Source organism: Wyeomyia smithii, chromosome 3 (assembly GCF_029784165.1).
Source record: "Wyeomyia smithii strain HCP4-BCI-WySm-NY-G18 chromosome 3, ASM2978416v1, whole genome shotgun sequence".
Lineage (NCBI taxonomy): Eukaryota > Metazoa > Arthropoda > Insecta > Diptera > Culicidae > Wyeomyia > Wyeomyia smithii.
In genome coordinates this window covers 27,527,907-27,549,470 of record NC_073696.1, presented here as the reverse complement: position 1 = coordinate 27,549,470, position 21,564 = coordinate 27,527,907, and the positions used below count along the sequence as shown (strand labels likewise).

Genomic DNA, 21,564 nt, shown 5'->3' with positions numbered 1-21,564 from the left:
CACGTGCTTACATTTGATGTTTTTGATGGTCAATATTATGAAAATCCCACATATTTTCTATGTTGCCTACGGGAGACTCTGTGGGGTTAAGTCCATTACACTTCCAGTTTTAGGAAACTAAGAGCTTATTATCAACTTAATTGTAGGCCAACATACCATAGCAGGATTATGTATATTCCAACACATTCCAAAAAAATATTTTTCATCATTTCTGAAAGAGGCAACTTCGGTGGCGTTTTTCAACATGAACCATTTTATGTATCAAGATTTTGTTTAGAAATTATGAAAATATGAATCAAAAAAATCATCTCCCAGATGGTCCCGAGGTACGATGCTGGCCTAACAAGCCAGTCGTCGTAGGTTTGAGTATCGTAGTCTCGTAGCTCTTGCCCCGCAATTTTTTTTTTTTTTTTATTCTCGCTTATTTTCCGTCGGTCTAGTTCCGCCACTGTTGTGGCCAATCACCGACGCCCAGGGAGGCGACTCCACACCCAGGACCCTAACTCACGACCCGTTTATTAACGGACCGGCGCCAACGGCTTTACTTCCTCATGCGATGGAAGGCGTGATCCCAGAGATTTTTCGCCTCAGAAAATCTCCCGGTGTCGGCTAGGATTGAATCTAGACCAGTTGGGTTGGTTGTGAGTGGATCACGCCACCTCACAACCATCGACACCTATGTCGGCGGTGGGATTCGAACCCAGGCGTCGAGCGTGGTTGGCGGAGACGTTACCAACCACACTAGGCCCCCGCTAAAAATTGCCCCGCAATTATTCTGTTCGCTAAACAGTTGGCTGTCAAGTCTGTGTATAAACAGAATTTCGATGGTGCGCACCTACACAATGATGAAAGGTTGTATTCGTACTTATTGAACACCCTGTATAAGCGTGTTGAGGAAAGGGGAAAAATGTAAAAATCCGTCACTTACTACCATGACAAACTAACCTTCCTTTCCATTATAATTGTTAGAGATGCAGAGATAGAGTCGGTCTCTGGCAACAACAATTGTAACACTCCCTTCTTCCCTTTCCTAATTGACGGTAAGGACGCAGCCGGTGCCATTATCGATCAATACAAAGCGGAAGCCATCGAATTGTTGTACATTGGAAATGATAAATTAATCCCAAATTAGTCATCTTACGGTGGTTCTATGTGCAATTTTACTAGTTTAGATTATGGCCTGATTCTGTCGAGATACAAACCTTGTCTACGCACTGTCACGGGCGTGTAAAAAAGACTGTGCAAAAAGAGAATCCGGTGTACACTGTTCAGCCCTACGTCACCATTTCATACAACATCTAGGGATGTATATCTTGTAGTATTTCAATTAGGCTGAGGTGTCAAAACACCTATTTTGATATCGTTCAAATAAAATTATTGCAAAACTATGTGTACATTATCTTCCAATTCCATTCTGCATTTTATATGCTGGCATCGTACAATTAAACTTCGAATAAAAGTCACAAACAATACCGTCTACTGTTTATCGAGTGCTCGAGAATGGGTACCGAAAACAGCATTTTGAGAATAAATCTATCCCCAAACCTGTAAGATGGATACGAATTAAAGTACTGAAAAAAAATTGGAACCTAGAAATATTTTTTTCCTTATGGAATATTACAATAAAATAAAAAGATGGTCTCTGCGGTAATGAAGGTCGGAGAAAGGTCAATTTGGTATCATTTCCTAGTTTATTTTTAGTCAAGAAACTATCTGTACAGCTCATTAGGTATGGCGAGAGCGGACTTTAGCGGAATGTTACAAAAGAGAAAAGGCTACAATGAAATATAAGTTGATATCGTGAAGGCCCAGATACACACACGGTGTAATGACGCCTTCTCCATGCAAAATAGAAGGCGTCATTACGCCGTGTGTGTATTTGAGCCTTTAGCAAATATCAAGTTTCAATTTTCTGGAACCAGGCATCCAATATAATACAAAACATGATAAGTATCGACCTTTTTTAAAACATTTTGTAGATAATATTGGCAGAAGGAACGAGGCTCGTTATAGTAGAGCAGTGTGCGTAAAATGAAAGGGTAAAAGTAAACACAGACACGAATGATATAAAGAATTTCGCTTTTTTGTTGGGTTTTAGCTACCGCGACCATAAATTAGATCTATTCCCCAGCTTTTTATCACCTGATCAGGGTGAAAAATTACTATGAGAAGTAAATCTCAGCCCCTGATTTAGGTATGATCCCAATTAGGTATTATGTGCCGTATAAACTGCACTACCTTATTAGGACAAGACAGCCAAATTTCAGAGGGGTGTAACAGTCCCTTATTGAAAAACATTGCTCTTTTGTTGAAAAGTGCTGGACAAATATATAATAAATGTGCTGAAGACTCGATTTCTTCATTACAAAAACGACAAATATCGTTGTCAGCCTTTCCAATTATTTTCAGATGATATTTGGCTGAACAATGCCCTGTAATTAGACCTATACTGCCGCTCCAAACATAACTGTCCCATATTCTGTGCAAACCTTATGGACGCTGGGACAGTTATGCTTGGAGCGGCAGTATATAGGTGCATAGGTCCTTTTTAAATAGAGCAAGAATTTTGTGTGTGTTTGATGCATGTGGCATCACAAACTGTTTTAATTGCCGGGAAGTGATAGTGTGTTTCCAATTTAAATCTATGATCATTTTTTCCCAGTTTTTGAATTCCATTTTCATGAAGCATGGAGAGATACCACTGCTGTTCAGAAGATCCTAGTCCGGCTAGTTTATCTGCTTTTTCAAAGCATTTCACTTACTGTCAAATTGCATTATCAATTATTATTACTTTATTAAGGTGGTTTTCAACCACAGGCCGGTTCGCCACCATAGGCGTTATCAAAAATAGAAGTGCGAAATACAGCAGACTCTCGAGCGTTATCACAACAGATCAAAGTCGCGAGTCGCAATGGTTGGTCCATGAAAAAAACATCACAGGAGGGTTGTGTGCAAAGCCACGACCGCAAGGTTGAAGTAGAATACATTTACAAGAAACATAACCAGGCTGCTTGCGTGTCAGTCATTTCTAAATCGGATTTGTTTCGTATATACCGCTTGTTAAGCACAGTATCAACAAATCGTAATAAACATCATACTGCTGTGCATTTGCAGCAGCATTAAACCTCAGTTGCAGTTTATTAATAACCATTCATTCTGCTCTTCCAAATACATTTAGTAGCCTTGAAAAAGGGCGTTTGCTACAATTGCAACTTTCATTCAACTATTTGCATAAATGCTTCATGGTCAGATATACCAGCTGCAACTACTACGCTATCCATAGCCATGCCACAGTTGTGGCCGCTATACGCTACCATTGGTATCCGCTGCCCCTGCATCAGCTGGCCTAGCTGCTATCGATGCTGAGATCCGCTGCAACTGGTGCGCTATCCATTGCTATGCACAGTGGGGAATCGCTGGCCATCAGCCAAAAAAAATTTTTTTTTCGTTAGCTGTTTCATAATATTTTTCCTTTATTGCTATAACATTCAAGTGTCTATATACAAAATTTGGGCGCAATATCATGAATTCTGAATTTTTTATGACTTTTCAAAGCTTGGCGAACTGACGTTTTTTGTCTTTTTTTTTTTTGAAAAAAGTACATTACTTTGAAACGCTCTGTAGCTTCAAGGATAGCTTGGATTTTTTTGACGTCAAAGGAAAAGTTGTTGTAAATATTGTGCAAAACAAACCCTTTTCATTAGATATTGTAAAATTTGGTTATAGTAGGCCTGACACTAAAAAAAAATTAAATAAACCTGATTTTTGGTAGAAAAGTAGCTTAAAAGTTTAGTTGCCGCAGTTTGCCACGGTTGTGACTACATTCAAAATTTGGGTAAAACAAAGAACAGTCGTCGCACTCCGCATCTTTTCGTATTCATTTAGAACGTTGTGTCATTCCAGTGTCTTGGTTTTCAAATTCATAAATTTGTTGAATTTTATTATGGAGCCTTCAATTTCAGCGGCACCCCCTAATTCACTTTCTAGTAAGTTGTCAAGTCATGGTGTTATACATGTATTTAAATGTCCTCTTTCAACCATAGAACCCTGATTAGAAGATAACATATATATGAAACAATGAAACATCGAAAATCACTAGAAGAAATGAAAATTGCAGCGAAAGACATTTTTCTTGCTGATAAGTATAATGAATTTCAAATTTTCTGGAAACAGAAGATTCTAGCGATCACAGCGGAAGATGATGATGATGATGACTTTTTCAATTTGTAATTAGTTTGTATTACTTATGTTGTTTTTTTTTTTTTTAAATATATATATTTAAAAATTGTTTAGTTCGATGGGTCGTCCATAAATAACGTTTTTTTTTTAATGGGGAAGACGCCCGGTGGCACTTCTTGTGGTCAAAGATCATATAATTCTATAAAAAGGAAGAAAGTGCCAAAAAATATTAAAAATTGGGTTTCGTGCTTTATGGACGGCCCCAAACAAAAAATGGATGCCAAATTCGTGTTCAGCGCACCAAAATTGTGTAAATACCAAGTTTTTGTCACATTTATCGAAACTTTTTTTGCTTTGCCAGCCTTTGTATGGAGTCGCCCCACTGTGCTATGCCACAGCTGTGGCCGCTATCCACTTTCGCTGGTATCCACTGCACTGCTAGTGCTGCTGCTAAGGATGGACGACTACTGTTGTCGCTTTCTAGAACTTTTATGAGCGGCTTCGGCTGAAACAGGCTCTTATATAGGCCAAATAGCATATTTTAAACTGCAAGGTATATGATTATGTCGACCGTGCTTGGGAAGCAATCATATAACGACCAATCAGAGGTCTAATTTTCCGTTTTGACAAGGCTTAACTATTTTCAATGGTACAATAGTTTGAATAATAAAATTACAATTATCTTCATTTTGGAAGAATCTTAGAAGATTTTCCAATCTATTGCTGCAAGAACGAAGGAAATCCATCGAATACTAACCGATTTATTAGCATTTGAAATTGGACATATTTTTCACTTTTTTCGGTTTTAGATTTTCATTTCACATCCCTATGTAGCCGAACTTCCTGAGAGAAGTATTCTACTTCAAAAAAACATAAGTAATTTAAAATGCACCGTTGTGTTAACCATATGATTCATTTGAGCGTATCTTTACACCAAATAACAAATACGTCTAAAACACATAAATGGCCGTTTCTCCAATTTCCTCGAGTTTCCCAATCTCTTTTGCAATAGTAATTGGATGCAGTTCTGCTCTTTCCTAAGCATTTAGTCATTATTCTGAATGCTGTTACCAAACTGTAATTTTCAATCTTTCAATTCATGCTGTTTGTGCTCGCGTTCAAATGATAATAAAATTATGACTTTGAACATATGAAAACTAGAGTTTCTAGAACAAACTACCAAACACTAACTGTCTGGCTGATAGGGAGAAGGTGAGTGCACCGGTGAAAGCAAGTGTCCCGTGAACTCTGCTCTACTACTAAGCTCTCCCAGTGTCGGGTGGCTCCACAAATCCATCGGAGTAAATCCAACCTCTACGAAGCGATGAGATAATAAAATTGTGCAACTTTGTTGTTATAATATATATAAAGCCAAAATGATAATTGATGCAACGAAAAACTGAAAAGAAGAAGAGCGCGCGAAAGAAAATACCGGTTCAATAAATAACGCTCGTACTCCTATGTGTTGTTGAGGAGCAGAGAGCAGGTTTGTCCGATTCTCGTACACACGAACATGACCGTTTCGCGTTGGCTGCTTGCTAGTTGCCTCTCCGTCGATGTCTCGGTCACCGTCACCGCCGCGCAATCGTCCCGAGTTGAACTGTGCTGTGTGATGAGATTGTTTTTGTTATTATTCAAGGACCGTGTCGTCGTTGTATTGGATGCGCTCTTGTGCGCCGCGATGTCAATATTTTTGCAAAGGAAAATGTATCGCAAACCAGATTCCAGTGAGAGGCTTTTCTACCGTTTTGGGAGTGAAATTTTATTCCTCTTTCCACTTCTGTTGCCCCTGCCCCGATGTGTTGAGTATCGGTCGTTCTACTGCAGAAAGAGACGTTAGTGCAGTTTTTATGGTTGCAATCGCCAGCACACCTCACAACCACAAAAACTGGTTGAGTACAACCGAAAGTAGACGAAATAATACGGCTCGCGCTTATCGGGGTGCTCTATAGGGAAAAGGGTAGACACCTAACAGCTCCCTCCGAATACCGAATGTGGGTGTGTGGTGTATGCCGCGTTGCTTGTTACTCGTTGGGCCGATAAAATGCCACGAAAGCGCATGTCCGCCTTTCAAGCTCTATCATCGATCGATACCATTGAAACAGATGTTTTTACCAGCAACACTATCTTTTCGAGCCTTTTCTCGCACGCAAACGTCTCGCATCTGGTTTCCCCTCCTCAACCGACATCTCTCTCAGCGTCTTTTGTTACCATTTTTGGCAAAATTCAGAACAAAGAACTTTCTTTCTAGTGTTTTTTTTTTTTCTACTCTTCAACTATTCTTTACAGAAAAATACCAGAACCATTAACGGTAGCAGATAGCAACTAACTTCACACACAGAGCAAACCGACATCGGAAAAATGCCATCGCTATGAAGCGTGGCCGTGCGGAAGAGATACATTTCGGGCAGCCACCGCGAGCCGGGGGGACTGCCCCTCATCAGCGTCTTATTACGACAACCCAGCCGCACAATGCTGGACCTACGATACAGTACCAGATATCGCCGAACGTCATCAAGACAACCACACCGGCCGCCAATCTGAGTCAGCAGCAACAGCCCCCGCAGACTCAACCACAGACAGTATCATCCCAACAAGCGCAGCAACAACAGCAGCAGGTTTCCCAGCAGCCTGCACCGTCCCCACAGCAGCAGGCCAGTGTTCAGTATACAACAACTTGTAAGTAGTAGCTTCCGTACCACAGTCTAATCGATTCAACTTATTGATGCTTTAAAGTCTCACCTAAAATTTCGTATGCTTTTATCCTCTCGAAAACAGCGTACACCACCAACATTGGTAGTACGAATCTGGTCAAAACGACAGGCCACACTCAACAACCGCCGGTACCGCAATCGACCCAACAAATCCACGTAGTGAACACCAGCAATCAGGTGCGTGGCAGCCATAAGGGGACGACTAATGTAACCACCGGCACCGGACAGGTTCTAACGACAATGCCCACGAATGTTATTCCAACCTCTCAACCCCAGCCGCCACCGCCGCCTCCCCAGGGGCAGGCTCAGTTCCAGCGGCTGAAGGTCGAAGATGCGCTCAGCTATCTGGATCAGGTCAAGTTTCGTTTCGGCAACCAACCGCAAGTCTACAACGATTTCCTCGATATCATGAAGGAATTTAAATCTCAAAGCATCGACACACCGGGAGTCATCAAGCGAGTGTCGAACCTCTTCAAAGGTCATCCCGAGTTGATTGTCGGCTTCAATACATTTTTGCCACCTGGCTACAAAATCGAAGTTCAAGCCAACGATCAGGGTTACGCCTTTCAAGTGTCTGTTTCGGTGCCATCGACGTCCGTTGGAACGGCTGTGGCTCCGCAGCCCTCGCCGCACGAATACAGCACCATTTTCCAGGGTGTCGGTCAGATAGCGCAAACCGGAAACACAGCTGTCAATTTAATGACCTACGGAGGTCATACCACGGCACACACAACCACTATCCAGCCAGCCGGAGCGGGAGCAGTTCCAGCATCGCAAAATTCCAACGTAAGCAGTATTTCCTCGATTCCTCAATCGCCGCAAAATTTCTCACGAGACCGCGAGCGAACAATTTCCGGCGGAAGCGGAGGCCAACCGCTGCCCCCAAGCAGTAGCGGTCCCGTTACTTCCGTTGCCCCGGATCCTAGTGCAATGAGCAGCCAGCAGCAAAATCTCCACCGTATGATCTCCCAGCAGGTGATTTCTCATCAACCGCAGCAGCCACCTCCACCGGATCCATCGCCCGTCGGTAACGCTGCGACTCCGAATCAACCGGTCGAGTTTAACCATGCCATCACCTATGTGAACAAAATCAAAAATCGTTTCCATGCGCAGCCGGAAAAGTACAAACGTTTCCTAGAAATTTTGCATACCTATCAAAAGGAACAGAAAATCTACAAAGAGGGTCCACCCGGCAGCTGCAATGTAGGTGCTAAGCAATTGACCGAAGCCGAAGTTTACACACAGGTGGCTAAGCTATTCGATAACCAGGAGGATCTGTTGCGTGAGTTCGGTCAATTTCTTCCGGATGCAACCAGTCATGCTCCGTTGCATGTCAATAAAAATCACACAATGCATGAGCCGGTGCAGCCTCCTCCGTCACAGCAAACCCATGGCAAGAAAATGTCCGGCAGTATGATGAGTGCCAATGTTAAGGCTTTCAACAGCTCCCACCAGGCGAATCTGGCCCGATTACAGGAACGCGATTATGGTCCGAGCGAGAAAGATTACGCCTCTGGTGGTTCAGTTGGCGGAACTGGACGTGGAGGCGGCAATGTTGGAATCGAGAAAGAACCACGCAATCATGTTAGCAATCAAAAGTATTCGCATAATACTTCCGGCATGGGTCACGGAGTCCAGAGCGGTGGCGGTGCTGTCAAAAGGTCTCCTTCGTCGTACTCGCAAATGGGACCACTCGGTCATAACATGCCTGCAAGAGATCGCGATGGTCCTCCGATTAAACGACACAAACCGATCTGTCGGGACATTACGCTAGCCGAAGCGTCTAAATTTGGCACCTTGAACGATTACGCATTCTTCGACAAGGTGCGGAAGGCTCTGCGTAGTCCGGATGTGTACGAGAACTTTTTGCGCTGTTTGACTTTGTTCAACCAGGAAATCGTTTCGAAGTCGGAGTTGCAAACGTTGGTCACGCCGTTTCTCAGTCGGTTTCCGGATTTGCTGAAATGGTTCCAGGATTTCCTTGGACCATCGACCGTTCCCGAATGTGTACCCCTGGCTTCGGCCCAACGACAAGATCGATCTCAAAGTGAACTTGCGACCGACATTGATCTGTCGACCTGTAAACGTCTCGGTGCCAGCTATTGTGCTCTTCCGAAGTCGCACGAAAACGTCAAGTGCTCCGGTCGTACCAATCTGTGCAGAGATGTGCTCAATGACACGTGGGTATCATTCCCCACGTGGGCGGAAGATTCCACCTTCGTCACGTCACGGAAAACGCAATACGAGGAGTTCATCTATCGCTGCGAGGATGAACGGTTTGAGCTAGATGTGGTGATTGAAACCAACAGTGCAACGATACGGGTGCTCGAGGGTGTCCAGAAGAAGCTCAGTCGAATGTCACCGGACGAGGTAAGCAGATTCCGGCTGGATGAATGTCTTGGCGGAACTTCGCCTACGATACATCAGCGGGCCCTGAAGAGAATCTACGGCGATAAGGCGGCCGACATCATCCAGGGGTTGAGGAAAAATCCGGCTGTGGCCGTTCCGGTTGTACTGCGACGATTGAAAGCCAAGGAGGAAGAGTGGCGCGAAGCGCAGAAGGTACTATTACTGAATGGTTCGTTTTAATTCAGTGAGCTCAAGCTTTTTTTCTGCTTTTCAACAGGGCTTCAACAAGCAATGGCGCGAGCAGAACGAAAAGTACTATCTCAAGTCACTGGACCACCAGGGAATCAACTTCAAACAAAACGACATCAAAGCGCTTCGATCGAAAAGTTTGTTCAATGAAATTGAAACTCTTTTTGATGAGGTGAGTTACATGAAGGTAAAAGCAATTGATTTTGTTGAAGTTGCCCGAACTTACTGAAATATTCTTCTTTTTTTTTGTTCGAATTTAAAACAGCGCCATGAGCAAAATGAGGTGGGTGCCATCGCCAATCCGCTCACCAGTGGACCGCATTTGATAATACCTTATAAGGATAAAACCATACTGGATGATGCCGCGAATCTCCTGATTCACCACGTGAAACGACAAACGGGCATCCAGAAGCAGGAGAAGGGTCGCATAAAGCACATCCTGCGGCAGTTTGTGCCGGATCTGTTCTTTGCCCCCCGTCAGCAGCTTAGCGATGACGAACGGGAAGAGGGTAAGCTTATTAACCGTTTGCGCGTCACATACGATTTGACTTATTGTTTTTTCTTTATTTTGTCAGATATGGATGTTGATCAAGAGAACGATGAAGAAGGGAAAACAACAGCGAAAAATGGCAATAAAAATAATGGAAGCAATGGTACGAACAGCCCCGCTGGCGGAAATGGCAACGGAAATAGTACAGCTGACCAGAGTAAAGACGCCACTGGTTCGAAAGTTAAGGAGGAAGTCCCAGACAGTACAAGTACGGCGGGTGCCAGCAAAAGTTTGTCAACCGCTGCAAGCAGTAGTGGTACATCCGACAGCACTACAGCAGGCGCATCGGCCGGATCGGTGGCTGCTGCTAGCACGGGTGCCAGTAGTCCAACTTCAGCACCTGCGATGGCAATCGCCGCTAGTGGTGCTGGTGGCGGCGGTAGCGATACCGCTACTAGTGCGAAACGAGACTCAACAGAAGACAGTGGAAAGGAGAATTCTTCAACCGACGATGCCATCAAGGTGGAGATTAAACAGGAAAACGATGCGGATCTGCCGGGTTCATCGGCAGCAGCCGGCGGGGCGGCAACACAATCCGGTCCGTCGTCGCAATCGTCCGCGAATCCACCGCTGCCAGCGCATGCCATCAGTAAACATTTGGTGAGTACGTGTTTGTGGTGTTGTTCGAGTGTTTACTAATGAGAAAAAACCTACTTTTTCCTAATGCAGGAAGAAGCATACACGCTCTTCTTCACCAACAACAACTGGTACCTATTCCTGCGGTTACACGCGATCCTGTGCGAACGGTTGCGAACCATCTACGAGCGGGCGCAGATCATTGCGACCGAGGAGAGGGCCTATCAGAGCACGCGTACTAACAGCACGGCCACGGCGTTGCGATTGAAACCGAAGAGCGAAATCAAGGTGGAAGAGTTTTACATCACCTTTTTGGAGATGCTGAAGAACGTCCTGGACGGTAACATGGAAGCCGGCAACTACGAGGACTCCTTGCGAGAGATGTTCGGCATTCATGCGTACATTGCATTCACTCTCGATAGGGTAAGTTGAGGGTATGATCAGAAGTTGATAAACTTATTGATCTATTTTTTTCTCTCCGAAGGTTGTCCAAAACGCTGTACGTCAATTACAGCACTGCGTCACGGAACGTGGAGCTCTCGAGTGTGTGGAACTTTTCCTTCTGGAACAGCGCAAGGGTGGTGCCGGTGGGCTCTGTCGCACCGCGAATCGTCGAGTAGCCAACGAATTAGCGTACCAGCGGAAGGCTGAAAGAGCTCTGCCGGAAGAGAACTGCTTCAAAGTTTACATTGTAAGTGAAACTCAGTTACCATGATTAGCACAGAACGAAAATTAACTTTTCGCTCTTTCGTTCAACAGTACAAAATCGACTGTCGGGTGACGATCGAACTACTGGACACGGAAACCGATGATACAGCGCAGAACTTTAAGAATGCGCAAAACTTCAGCAATTACGTCGATCGGCTGGCCAACCCAGCGGTCGCGGGAACCGGTAGCGAAAGCGGAGCAAGTCTAAATGTGGAAATCAAAACCGAGAAGCCGGACGATGAGTTGGTAAGTAGCGTGTGTACCAATTGATGTTTGTTTGTTTTTTATTTCTTTTTATTTTTGTTCGCACTCCACTTACTACTACTACTACTACTAATACTTCTATATTTTGTGAAGTGGTGCACAAATGACACGCGAAAATTTTCGATCTTTTTTCTGTGGATAACAGTGGACGTCATCAGTTCACCTTATCTTATCATCTCTCTTTCCTAACACTCGTTTGGAATCTGTTTCGATCTGTTGTACAAACGTTCAGTTGATTTTATTTTTCTCTCCTTCGAATCTTCTGTTGATTTTTGAAATTTTCTGTACAGTTTATCTTGAGGATTAAATTTTTACGCCGTCTTTTCTTTCCCATACCTTCTTTGGCGTATTCGTTACCATGTTGTTGTTGGCCCGCCCACTGGTGCGGGACCGTATAATATTATCCTTCTTCAGCACTCAAAACCATAATCCACTAATTTGAGCTTTCTCTTCGCATCGATCTTTTTTTTTTCTCTGTGCCAGGTCAAACAAGAATGAATGAAACGAAACAATACAGTAGACAAAAATCGTGTGTTTAGATGGTTAGCATTTTAGGTGATAGTTAAGACGGTGGTGTTGACCGTGTTTAGAGACTCTCTCAGTTGTAAATATTTCAGCATTAGAACAAACTCCAAACATGCTTGCAAGCTGCGGCTACTATCGATACTACCTAAACTCTCTTTCCCTCAATGACATCGTGTGAGCAAATCGAGGTTAAATTAGGGTTTTTTCCCCTCCGCGGGATGAATGAAGACGTTCGCATTAGTGTATTAATGTTGATAAAAGTGAACAAGAAACTTGACGATTTTGTAACCTTTCCCAACATTCCATATGAACTGTATAAGAATCAACGATTTAGGTAATGTTAGAATTCGTAATAAATGTTGGACCGATCGATTGAATGTAACTGAAGTTTGGGGTGTGTTTATGCAGTTTGGTCCCGATGGAGCTGATGCTCATCGGGAAGTAGTAATTTTTGTCTCCTTATATCAGCTGTGCTGGGTATAAGAATTAGGGCAGAATTTGTCTCTTGTATTTTTTTTAATTAAACTGCAAGCCGAGCTTGCTCAAAACTTAATTGAACATAAACCGGTGATTACTGCTAAGCTAAAATACGGAGATAAACTCTAAGAGTGCTCATTTTTTTTGATGATATATTAAAGTGTTCCAATGCAGCACCAGTGAAACAAACGAAAATAAAAATACAACTAAATGACTAAAGTGTAGCAGAACGAAACGAAAATCTATATCAATCTAAAAAATGTTGAACCATATTCCTTATACTCTTCGTGACTAAACGAAATGTAATAATTTATTGTGTTTAGAAGAAAAAACGTTTTAGATCTATCAAATAAATAGCAAGCATTTGAACTCCACTCGAATTCGCTAGACTTTTATTTGTCGAACCACCACCAAAAAATCACACACACAAACACATACTTACAGTAAAAAGGGCATTTAATGTAGTGCAGAACAACTCCGCAATCCTGAGTAGGTATCACATAGACTTACTTAACTTAATTACGCTATGATTTTAAATCTAATCTTTTATTTTTTATGTTCTTGTAAAATCAAAATCTATTTTTGTTGTATTGTTTTGCATATGATGATAAACTCAAGTACGGAGTGGGATCTAGTATGTATAATTTTCTATGTTGTTTCGTCATATTTTGAGGTACTTTTTGGACCGGTAATTCTATTTTATCTTTGCTTAATCTTAAACTTTAAAAAAATTGACTAAATCTCTGCAAGTAAAACTTATTGATGAAACCTTCGTTAAAAAAAACATTTTGTTTTACTTCCTTATCAGGTCGCGTGCATTTCTCGTGCAACCTTTAAAACTGCAGCCAAAAATTAAACCGATAAATTAATCTTAAGTTTGACCTGGTACTGCTGAAGAGTATTTCGAATCGCCACAAATCGTAAAGTATAACCACCACTGAAACTGCAAAGTGAAATATTAGTCCCGAAGAGGAATAAATGTAATCTTATTTATTTATTTTTTTCTTTTCTTTATTTAACATTTCGTAACTTTCGGTGTAATACTAGCTTTCGTTCGCTTCTAGTAGGAATTAAATTTGACTTTCCTGGGTATTAGTTTACTGAAAAAAAAAATCGCAACGCATGAAAATTTAGTTTTTTCGCATGATTTTTTTTTTTTTTGCTAAGATATCTCGATGTATAATCGCAATACCTTATAACATCGACGGCACTAACAACTTTTTTTTGTATACTCATCGAAACAGAACTACGCCGGAGGTCCTCGGAAAGCACTATTCTTGCAACGAAATCTCCGTAGATGTACACACGCTCCAGACGCTACTGCAGAAAGTATGCAAACCAGGAATGCGGCTGCGGGTGCAGATTCAACAGTTGAAAGTGGTAGCAGCAGTGGCGGTGATACTAAATCTCCCCTGGTCAGCGGTGGAACGACGACCACGGGTCCGAAAAACAACAACACGGTCGCTGCTTCTTCCACCGATGTGGGTGCCAATAACAATAACAACAACAATAACAGCAGTAAAAAGGTGGGAGACGACGCGATCGTCGCGATCTGGAACAGCAAAAATAGAGCCCCACCGGAACGGTTGCCCAGCAGCAACGGGGATCAAAATTACTACGTAGACGATCGGGAGCAGTTTAGGTTGAACGTCAACAACTACAAGATTAGCTACGTCCAGAACAAGGATCGCATCTTCTACAAACGCAAATCACTACTGAGGGCGAGACAGGTTAGTTAACCAGATCTCATTCGCAAATATCTTGGTATTATCTCGTAAACTAATCGTTTCAGACTCACCCAACGGTAACGAAAGCCATGCATCAGCGCTTCGACACCTTCGTCCAGCGTTGGCTTGACCGGAACGTTAGTGAAGCCCAACGGAACCAGTGCAACGAGTGGTTGCTGGGGTCCCTATTCGATCTGGTGAAAAATGTGACCGTCGTACAACAGAACAACGACATCAGTCGGACGCCATACATGCCGTACAATCGGTACAAAGTGGAAAAACCGGCTGACCATTTGAGCTGTTAAATGAATGACATAAAAGCCAATGGATAAGTAAGTAGAGTGGAACAGAGGGAGCATCATTATTGCACCTCGGTGAATCACCGAAACTATATGAGAAAGTATTACATCCAGATAAATACTTTACCGGATTTGCGTGTGCTGTCGCACTTACTGCGTAGAGCGTTGTAATTATTAGTAGCGTGTAAGTGGACATTTCCTCTTTTTTCTTTTTTGTTTTAAAAGAAAAACGTTTTATTGTCGATCTTCCCTTCCTTTTTATTGAATTGATTACTGTGTAAGCAGAGTTTTTAACCTTTATGAAAACCGAAAAAAATACAAAAAACTAATCAACCTGTACATTTGACTAGTTTAGTGTAGTGGGTTTGCGAATCGATAAGAGTTGAACTATTGATAAAAAATAGTTATATAATATAGACATTAGAGCTGTAGAGAACTGTTTTTCATTGCGCTCTCGTGAGAGCTTGTTGAATTGAAAAAAGCACACTTCCGTTGCGTGTACATTTATATAAAATAAACAGAATAATTAAGGTATGTAATAAAAAACGCAAAATCACCCTACAAACGAGTGTAGCGTAGAGTAGATTACGTTTAGAGAATAAGACAAACCGGTCCCGATCCGTGCGCGCGGAGAAAGAAAAGCAAAAATCTCATTCATACATCAACAAATTACTTTTACTTGTCCCGAGCAACTATTTTCCTTCTCTAGTGTTAGGTTGAAGTACACAAAACAACACAAGTATAATAGTAAACGATAGGAGTTGAAATATTTTCCCCCCTGTGAATACGACAAAAGAATTACACAATAATGTGAATATTTAAAAAGGCAGAACAGCATCAATAAATGTAAAGTTATTTGAAAAAAAAAGCGGTTTAGTTGTGCGGTTATCACATGTTCCATCCCCCTTTGAGCCATAGCTTTGAGTGTCTATTAAGTGTAACGCTGGTAACGCAGTGTAACGCCACTCCAGTTCTTCGTGCCAATTTTAGATCACAGCAACCTACGACCGGAAAATTATATCAGTTTCCTTCAAGTATTAGTTTTAACGGTTTTAACCAGCTAACTGGCATCCCGCCATGTTTCGAGGACTAACATCTCAGCGTGTGTGTAAACGAGATAGCGGTGCTTATTACGGAAGTCACTTCACGGTGAAATCAGAGTGAAGTGAACAAAACCCTTTTACGGGACTCACGTAAGTGAGAAAAACGTGCAAAGTGACATCTGCCTCGGAATCTGGGTTATTATGAGTGTCATATCAGTGAAGTGAGAACGGAACAAGCGACGTGTCGCGTGGAATTGTTTCACGACCATTTTGAACGGTGAAATGATTCCACGAAGATGCCATAAGTCTCAAAGTTGATTGATTTGTGATCTAATGGTAAATATTGGATTTATTCTTCAGTAACGAAACGAATCAGAATTTGATCCGTACCTTAAAGCGGTAAAATTTTCATTTTTCTCGCCTCGATGAAAAAAGTGCAAACTAGTTCAGGAAATTTTCGATACCGAAAAAAATTTTTTTTGATGCCGAATGTCTTAAGCCACTCTCTGTCTAATGGTCAAATATTTGACCTTCTGACATAATGGTCAAATTTATTTGGCATCATGGTTGTTGTTTGCCCGTGTTTGCCCCATGTTAAGGTTAAAACTCGAGAGTGACAAACAATTATCTTTGACCAAATTTTTATCTGTCAAAAAGAGCCAAACATTTGACGCTTGGTCAAAGAGTGTAATACAGGCTTTAGAAATGCAGAACACGTCAAGATCTGGTGTTATCTAAAAAAACGAAAAAAAAACGACTTTCTGGGACTTAAACATTTTTGAGCTGGGAAACAATCTCATTTCACTTGTCCTATTCTCAATTTCACTTCACTGTCAATCTCACTCCACGGAGGTGATTTTTGTCACCTCACTTGAGGTGGAATCGGGAATAGGTCTTAAAAAGTGAAGTGAGCGTGAGAGTGAAATATATTTCACCGTGAAGTGACTCCCGTAATAAGCACCAGCATATCACCGCCACTTTTCAGCTAGCTGGTTTTAACATTCAAAGTGCTTTTAGTTTTCAATCAGTGCCCAACGAGGGTATCCCATAAAGCGTGTGAGTAAAAGTCTAAAAACGGCTTGATTCCTCAATTTAAACTACCGTCAGCGTGGTATAAACATGGAAAATCAGGGAATTACCAGAAATTTATTTTTCGATTAGGGAAATCAAAGAATAAAATTAATCTAGACGCGAATCATTTTTAAACAGCTCACTAGCGCTTGAACGATTTATTTTTTCAACATAAAAGGCTATCATTCCAATAACTACACGAATCACAAATTGGTAAAGACGTATTAAAATGAGCTTGACTGTTCAATATTTTTAATTTTGCAATAACGTTTTCGTTTAATTTGCGTAAGCTTGATGAGCACCGATGATCAGGAAAGGGTTTACAGCATTTGGGCTTGGTGTATTCCATTTTCACTTTATTCATCTTCACAAAATGCAAACTGTTACTAACACATCTGGAGTAGTGCAATCGTATTTATAAACGAAAACAGATATTATAGGTAACCCAGTAGTTATTGGTTGCGTACTTTACAAACAGTTATTATTAGTAAACAAGTATGTAGTGTTGCACGACAAACAATTTTTTTTATAAAATATTCGGCAAGGGAGAACGTGTAGGTAGGCTAAGGTTTAGCGCTTGAGTTATTTATCCAATCGTTTTGTTGTCAAAGAATGAATTGTATATTTTTGAACAAGCATTCCAATGAACGTATGGTTTTTTCTGGAGAACCATGGACAAATTGAAAAAAAAAGTGTATTTTCCGAAATACATTAATAATTTATTGAGCTTAAATTTAAAATAACTCGAAAACCAATGCCTTTAGAATATATACTATTAAGAGCTTTTTGATTCAAAATTACTCTCTGCATCTTTTAAAATCATCAGAACACAAATATTTTGAAAAATGTTTGAATTAGAATTTTCAAAAAAATATAACTACCATAAAAAAATTATTTTTCATTATTCCATCCTGGACTTTTTTTTTTAAAGTTGCGTTTTAACGTCAAATTTCTTAAAAAAAAAATGAAAAAAAAATTCAACTCTTTTTTTTTTTAAATTGAAATTTAATGTTAATTTTTAATTTTTTTTGGTCAAAAAAAATTTTTTTTGTACAGTGTATATTTTTTTATGGTGCATTTTTAATTCCCTTCAACTCATTCTCAGACAGTTTTTCTATACAACCAACGGTTTCTGGACTACAATGCTTCGAATAAAACCTATGCCAAAAGGCATACGCCCTTTAAGAATGTAACTTATGGGTGTAAAAAATCTCTCCATCTGTGGAAAATGCTCAGTTTGCTAAGCTAAATACGTGTGTAAAGTTTCATTCAAATCAAAAATGGTCGATATTCGACCATAGGTCATTTCACGCGATCTTGCTCGTTGGTATCGTTGGGGTTCCTTAGCGGTTAACTATGACCTAGACAACGGACAAAACTCTTGAAGAAAAAAGTTCCGAATGGGTTAACGTATAGACATCAGATATGACTGGTGGAGAAAAGTTGCTGCTTAATTCCATTCACACTGTCGATAGTATGCGTCTTCCAAAACAGTCAGGGACCCGCAGGGTCCGAGGAATACGAGACTTCTATGTTTTTTTTTGTCTTAGTGGAACATCAAGATACCCAGTAAACAACGAAACACCGATCTAAAGAAAAACCGTTAGTTTTAATTCTAGAATCAAATTTAGCTCGTAGTCGGCAGCGACGATAAAAAATTTGCTTTCAGTTGTTACGATATCCTAAAAATTAAAACACTAGATTTAAATGGTGCCGTTGAACACTTTTTCAACAATATGCGTATCCCCTATCCCTATCCTTAGCTCCACGAGGTACGTGGAATGACATGATTCGGAGCAATCAGTATAGACCTAGGCAAATGAAAAAATAACAGGAGGGTTGTGTGCAAAGCAACGACCGCAAGGTTGAAGCAGAATACTTTTACAAGAAAGATAACCCGGTTGCTTGCGTGTCAGTCATTTTTTCTAGTAAATAAACGTTGCCTAATCAGATCAATCGAATTTTGCGCTTCAACAAGGATTGACCATTTCCAATAATATAGTAAGTTGCTTGTCATGGTTGGGGCTTGACAATTTTTAAACTTTGAGATGAAATTTTTTCGGTGCTCATGACTGAAGGAAAAGACAATTCAGTACGTTTTGAGACACGGAGATGAGGTAAAATTATTAACTTTTACACATTTAAAAATGTGAAATAACTCACTAGAAAATATTAACTTTTCAATCAAGTTTTTATTTCATCATGAAAAGGACAATTTGTTGTTCATTCTTGTATCGGATTAGATGCCGATCACATCTTTGCGTTATTACTGACAGGGCGAATAAAGTATTCCTTGTGATAAAGTAAACAATGAAATGCTGATATAACACTCAAAACTAGACGGCTCACGTGTTGTCAAAATGAGTCAACTTTTCATTGAATGCATTTACTAGTGCCTACTATCGCACAGAGGCTGCATTTCACTAAAGTGCCTCACTGCATCAGCCGCTATCGTTGCTGGAATCCGCTGCAACTAGTGCGCTATCCATTGCTACGCAACAGCTGTGTCCGCTTTCTGCCATCGCTGGTATCCACTGCACTGCTAGTGCTGCTGCTAAGGAAGGACGACTGCTGTTGTCGCTGTCTAGAGCTATTATGAGCGGCTTCGGCTGAAACAGGCTCTTATATAGGCCAAATAGCATGTTTAAAATTGCAAGGTATATGATTCTGTCGACCGTGCTTGGGAAGCAATCATATAACGACCAATTAGAGGTCGAAATTTTCGTTTTGACAAGGCTTGACTATTTTCAATAGTACAATAGTATGAATAATAAGATTACAATTATCTTCTTTTGGGAAGAATCTTAGAAAATTTTCCAATCTATTGCTGCAAGAACAAAGGAAATCCATCGAATACTAACTGATTTATCAGCATTTGAAATTGGACATATTTTCAACTTTTTTCGGTTTTAGATTTTCATTTCACATCCCTATGTAGCCGAACTTCCTGAGAGAAGTATTCTACTTCAAAAAAACGATTGGACACTTGGCCCTTGGAATGTTAGGACTCTGTTCAAACTGGCACGCACGAGCATCTTGGCTAGAGAGCTACGGAAGGCAAAAGTGGTTGCATTTAAAATCCGGTATTGTTTCCACATAACTTGATATAAATGTACTGAAGCGTTGTGGAGCCATCCTTCAAGCTGTTGCTTCTGGTAGAAAGTTGAACACAGAAAAATTCGATAGATATTGCATCGAAACGCCGCTAAAATTAGTGGAGTTATATCCATGGTTTTATCTACCTGCGTCAGTAGGGGCCGTTCAATAATTACGTAAGCATATTTTTCCGCTTTTTCAACCCCCCTCCCTCCCACGTAAGACATCGTAAGATTTTTTGATACCCCCTCCCCCCTAGTAAAATCTTACTGCCAGCATATTTAGATTTTTACTTTAGTTTTATCATCCTGATGCAAGTACAATACTTAGTTTCCCCTTCGGTCCTTATTTGAGTTAATCGTCCTTTTTATGAATTTTACCGTCCACACTTTCATGAACATGGTTATTTGAACAGCAGCATTAACAATGTTTTTCTTACGTAAGATAATCAATTTACCCCCTTCCCTCACTTGTAAGATAACGTAAAAAATTGCACACACCCCCTCCCCCCCTATTTGCATACGTTATTATCGAACGGCCCCGTACACAAAATACTAATTCACGGTGCACAGATTGCTGACCAGCCTGGTCCCAGATCAACCACATGCTCTGATCGATGGCTGGCACTTTTCAGTATTTAAATCGAGATCGGCAAGAGAGATACGTCTGAACATCCAGAGGAGATCAGCGGAAGGAGTTGCTGCAGAGTATACTCGGAAAGTTGATAGACGGATCGGTGAACCAGCTGGAGTAGACCTGAACGAGCAGTGGAAGCACATCCATGATGCGATCGGCGGAACAATGCGAGAAGTGATAGGCATGACAACGGGAACCACGCGAAGTGGGTGGTCCGATGCTGAGAGGCGTAGAATTGCTTTACCAGGCACGACACGAGGAGCTTCTATAGTACGATCAATGGACTCAGGAACCGGACCGTGACAGTACCTGCCATGTGTAATGACAGAAAGGGGAATCTGATTACCGATAAATCGCAGGTGGCCAGTATAGTCACTGTATACTTTACTAGTCTGGCGGACTGGATTTCGGGAACCAGTCTGAACTGTCAAAACGGGAGCCAGTCGATAGTGTGTCGATTGTCGCATTTGAAGTATTGTAATCGTGCCGTAGAAAGATACAGAATAAATTAGACTCAATAATTGGACTTTTTGTGACAATTGCTATTTTTTGAGAATAGTTATTGTAATGAATTAATGATATCACAATAATGTTAAATTTATACATGTGAGAAAATCACAAGAAATATTTTCTTTCGTCGCATCAATAACGTGCTCTTTTTATAATTAATTGTTTATTAATAACATTATACTGCCATAGATTTGCTGTCCTGTCGCTTTTCACGCTGTTTCACGCTAACCGCACTTCATTTTCACATCAAATGTTTACTTTCAAAGAAGTCATATGCAACATGAATTATATCCAGTGGTGTCAGGATTTTATTGTGAAAGAGTGGGTTGCCAGTTGCATGGTTTTCCACTTCGCCAGACTAGTAAAATACAGTGACTATAGTGGCCAGGCGTTGGTAGCAGCATTTTGAAGTGGTGTTGAACAGTGAGGAAGGTAGGAGAGTCGTCGATAAGAACAGGATAGAAATTGGGGAGGACGGACAAACTGTGAACCCTCCAACATTGGACGAGGTGAAGAATGCTTGCAAAGAGCTAAAGAACCACGGGTTCGCCACAGAAGGCAGAATCACGAAAGGCAGAATCATGAAAGGCA

General features: G+C 41.1%; 1 protein-coding gene across 6 annotated transcripts in view; it reads left to right on the top strand.

The window, feature by feature from the left end:
- LOC129726863 (paired amphipathic helix protein Sin3a) overlaps positions 1-15,120 on the top strand; it is a 29,227-nt gene extending 14,107 nt beyond the window's left edge. For 4 of the 6 annotated variants that reach the window (XM_055684024.1, XM_055684025.1, XM_055684027.1 and 1 more), the window contains exons 2-11: positions 6,469-6,858; positions 6,958-9,455; positions 9,520-9,678; positions 9,757-10,000; positions 10,067-10,641; positions 10,711-11,040; positions 11,102-11,308; positions 11,377-11,571; positions 13,836-14,321; positions 14,384-15,120. In XM_055684024.1, the coding sequence (XP_055539999.1) occupies positions 6,552-6,858; positions 6,958-9,455; positions 9,520-9,678; positions 9,757-10,000; positions 10,067-10,641; positions 10,711-11,040; positions 11,102-11,308; positions 11,377-11,571; positions 13,836-14,321; positions 14,384-14,623 (5,241 nt within the window). In that variant the 5' untranslated portion in view covers positions 6,469-6,551 and the 3' untranslated portion in view covers positions 14,624-15,120. Of the gene's footprint in view, positions 1-6,468; positions 6,859-6,957; positions 9,456-9,519; positions 9,679-9,756; positions 10,001-10,066; positions 10,642-10,710; positions 11,041-11,101; positions 11,309-11,376; positions 11,572-12,072; positions 12,497-13,835; positions 14,322-14,383 lie in introns of those variants that run through there. The other 2 variants (XM_055684028.1, XM_055684029.1) reach the window with 2 other exon arrangements.
- Positions 15,121-21,564: the final 6,444 nt, after the last annotated feature.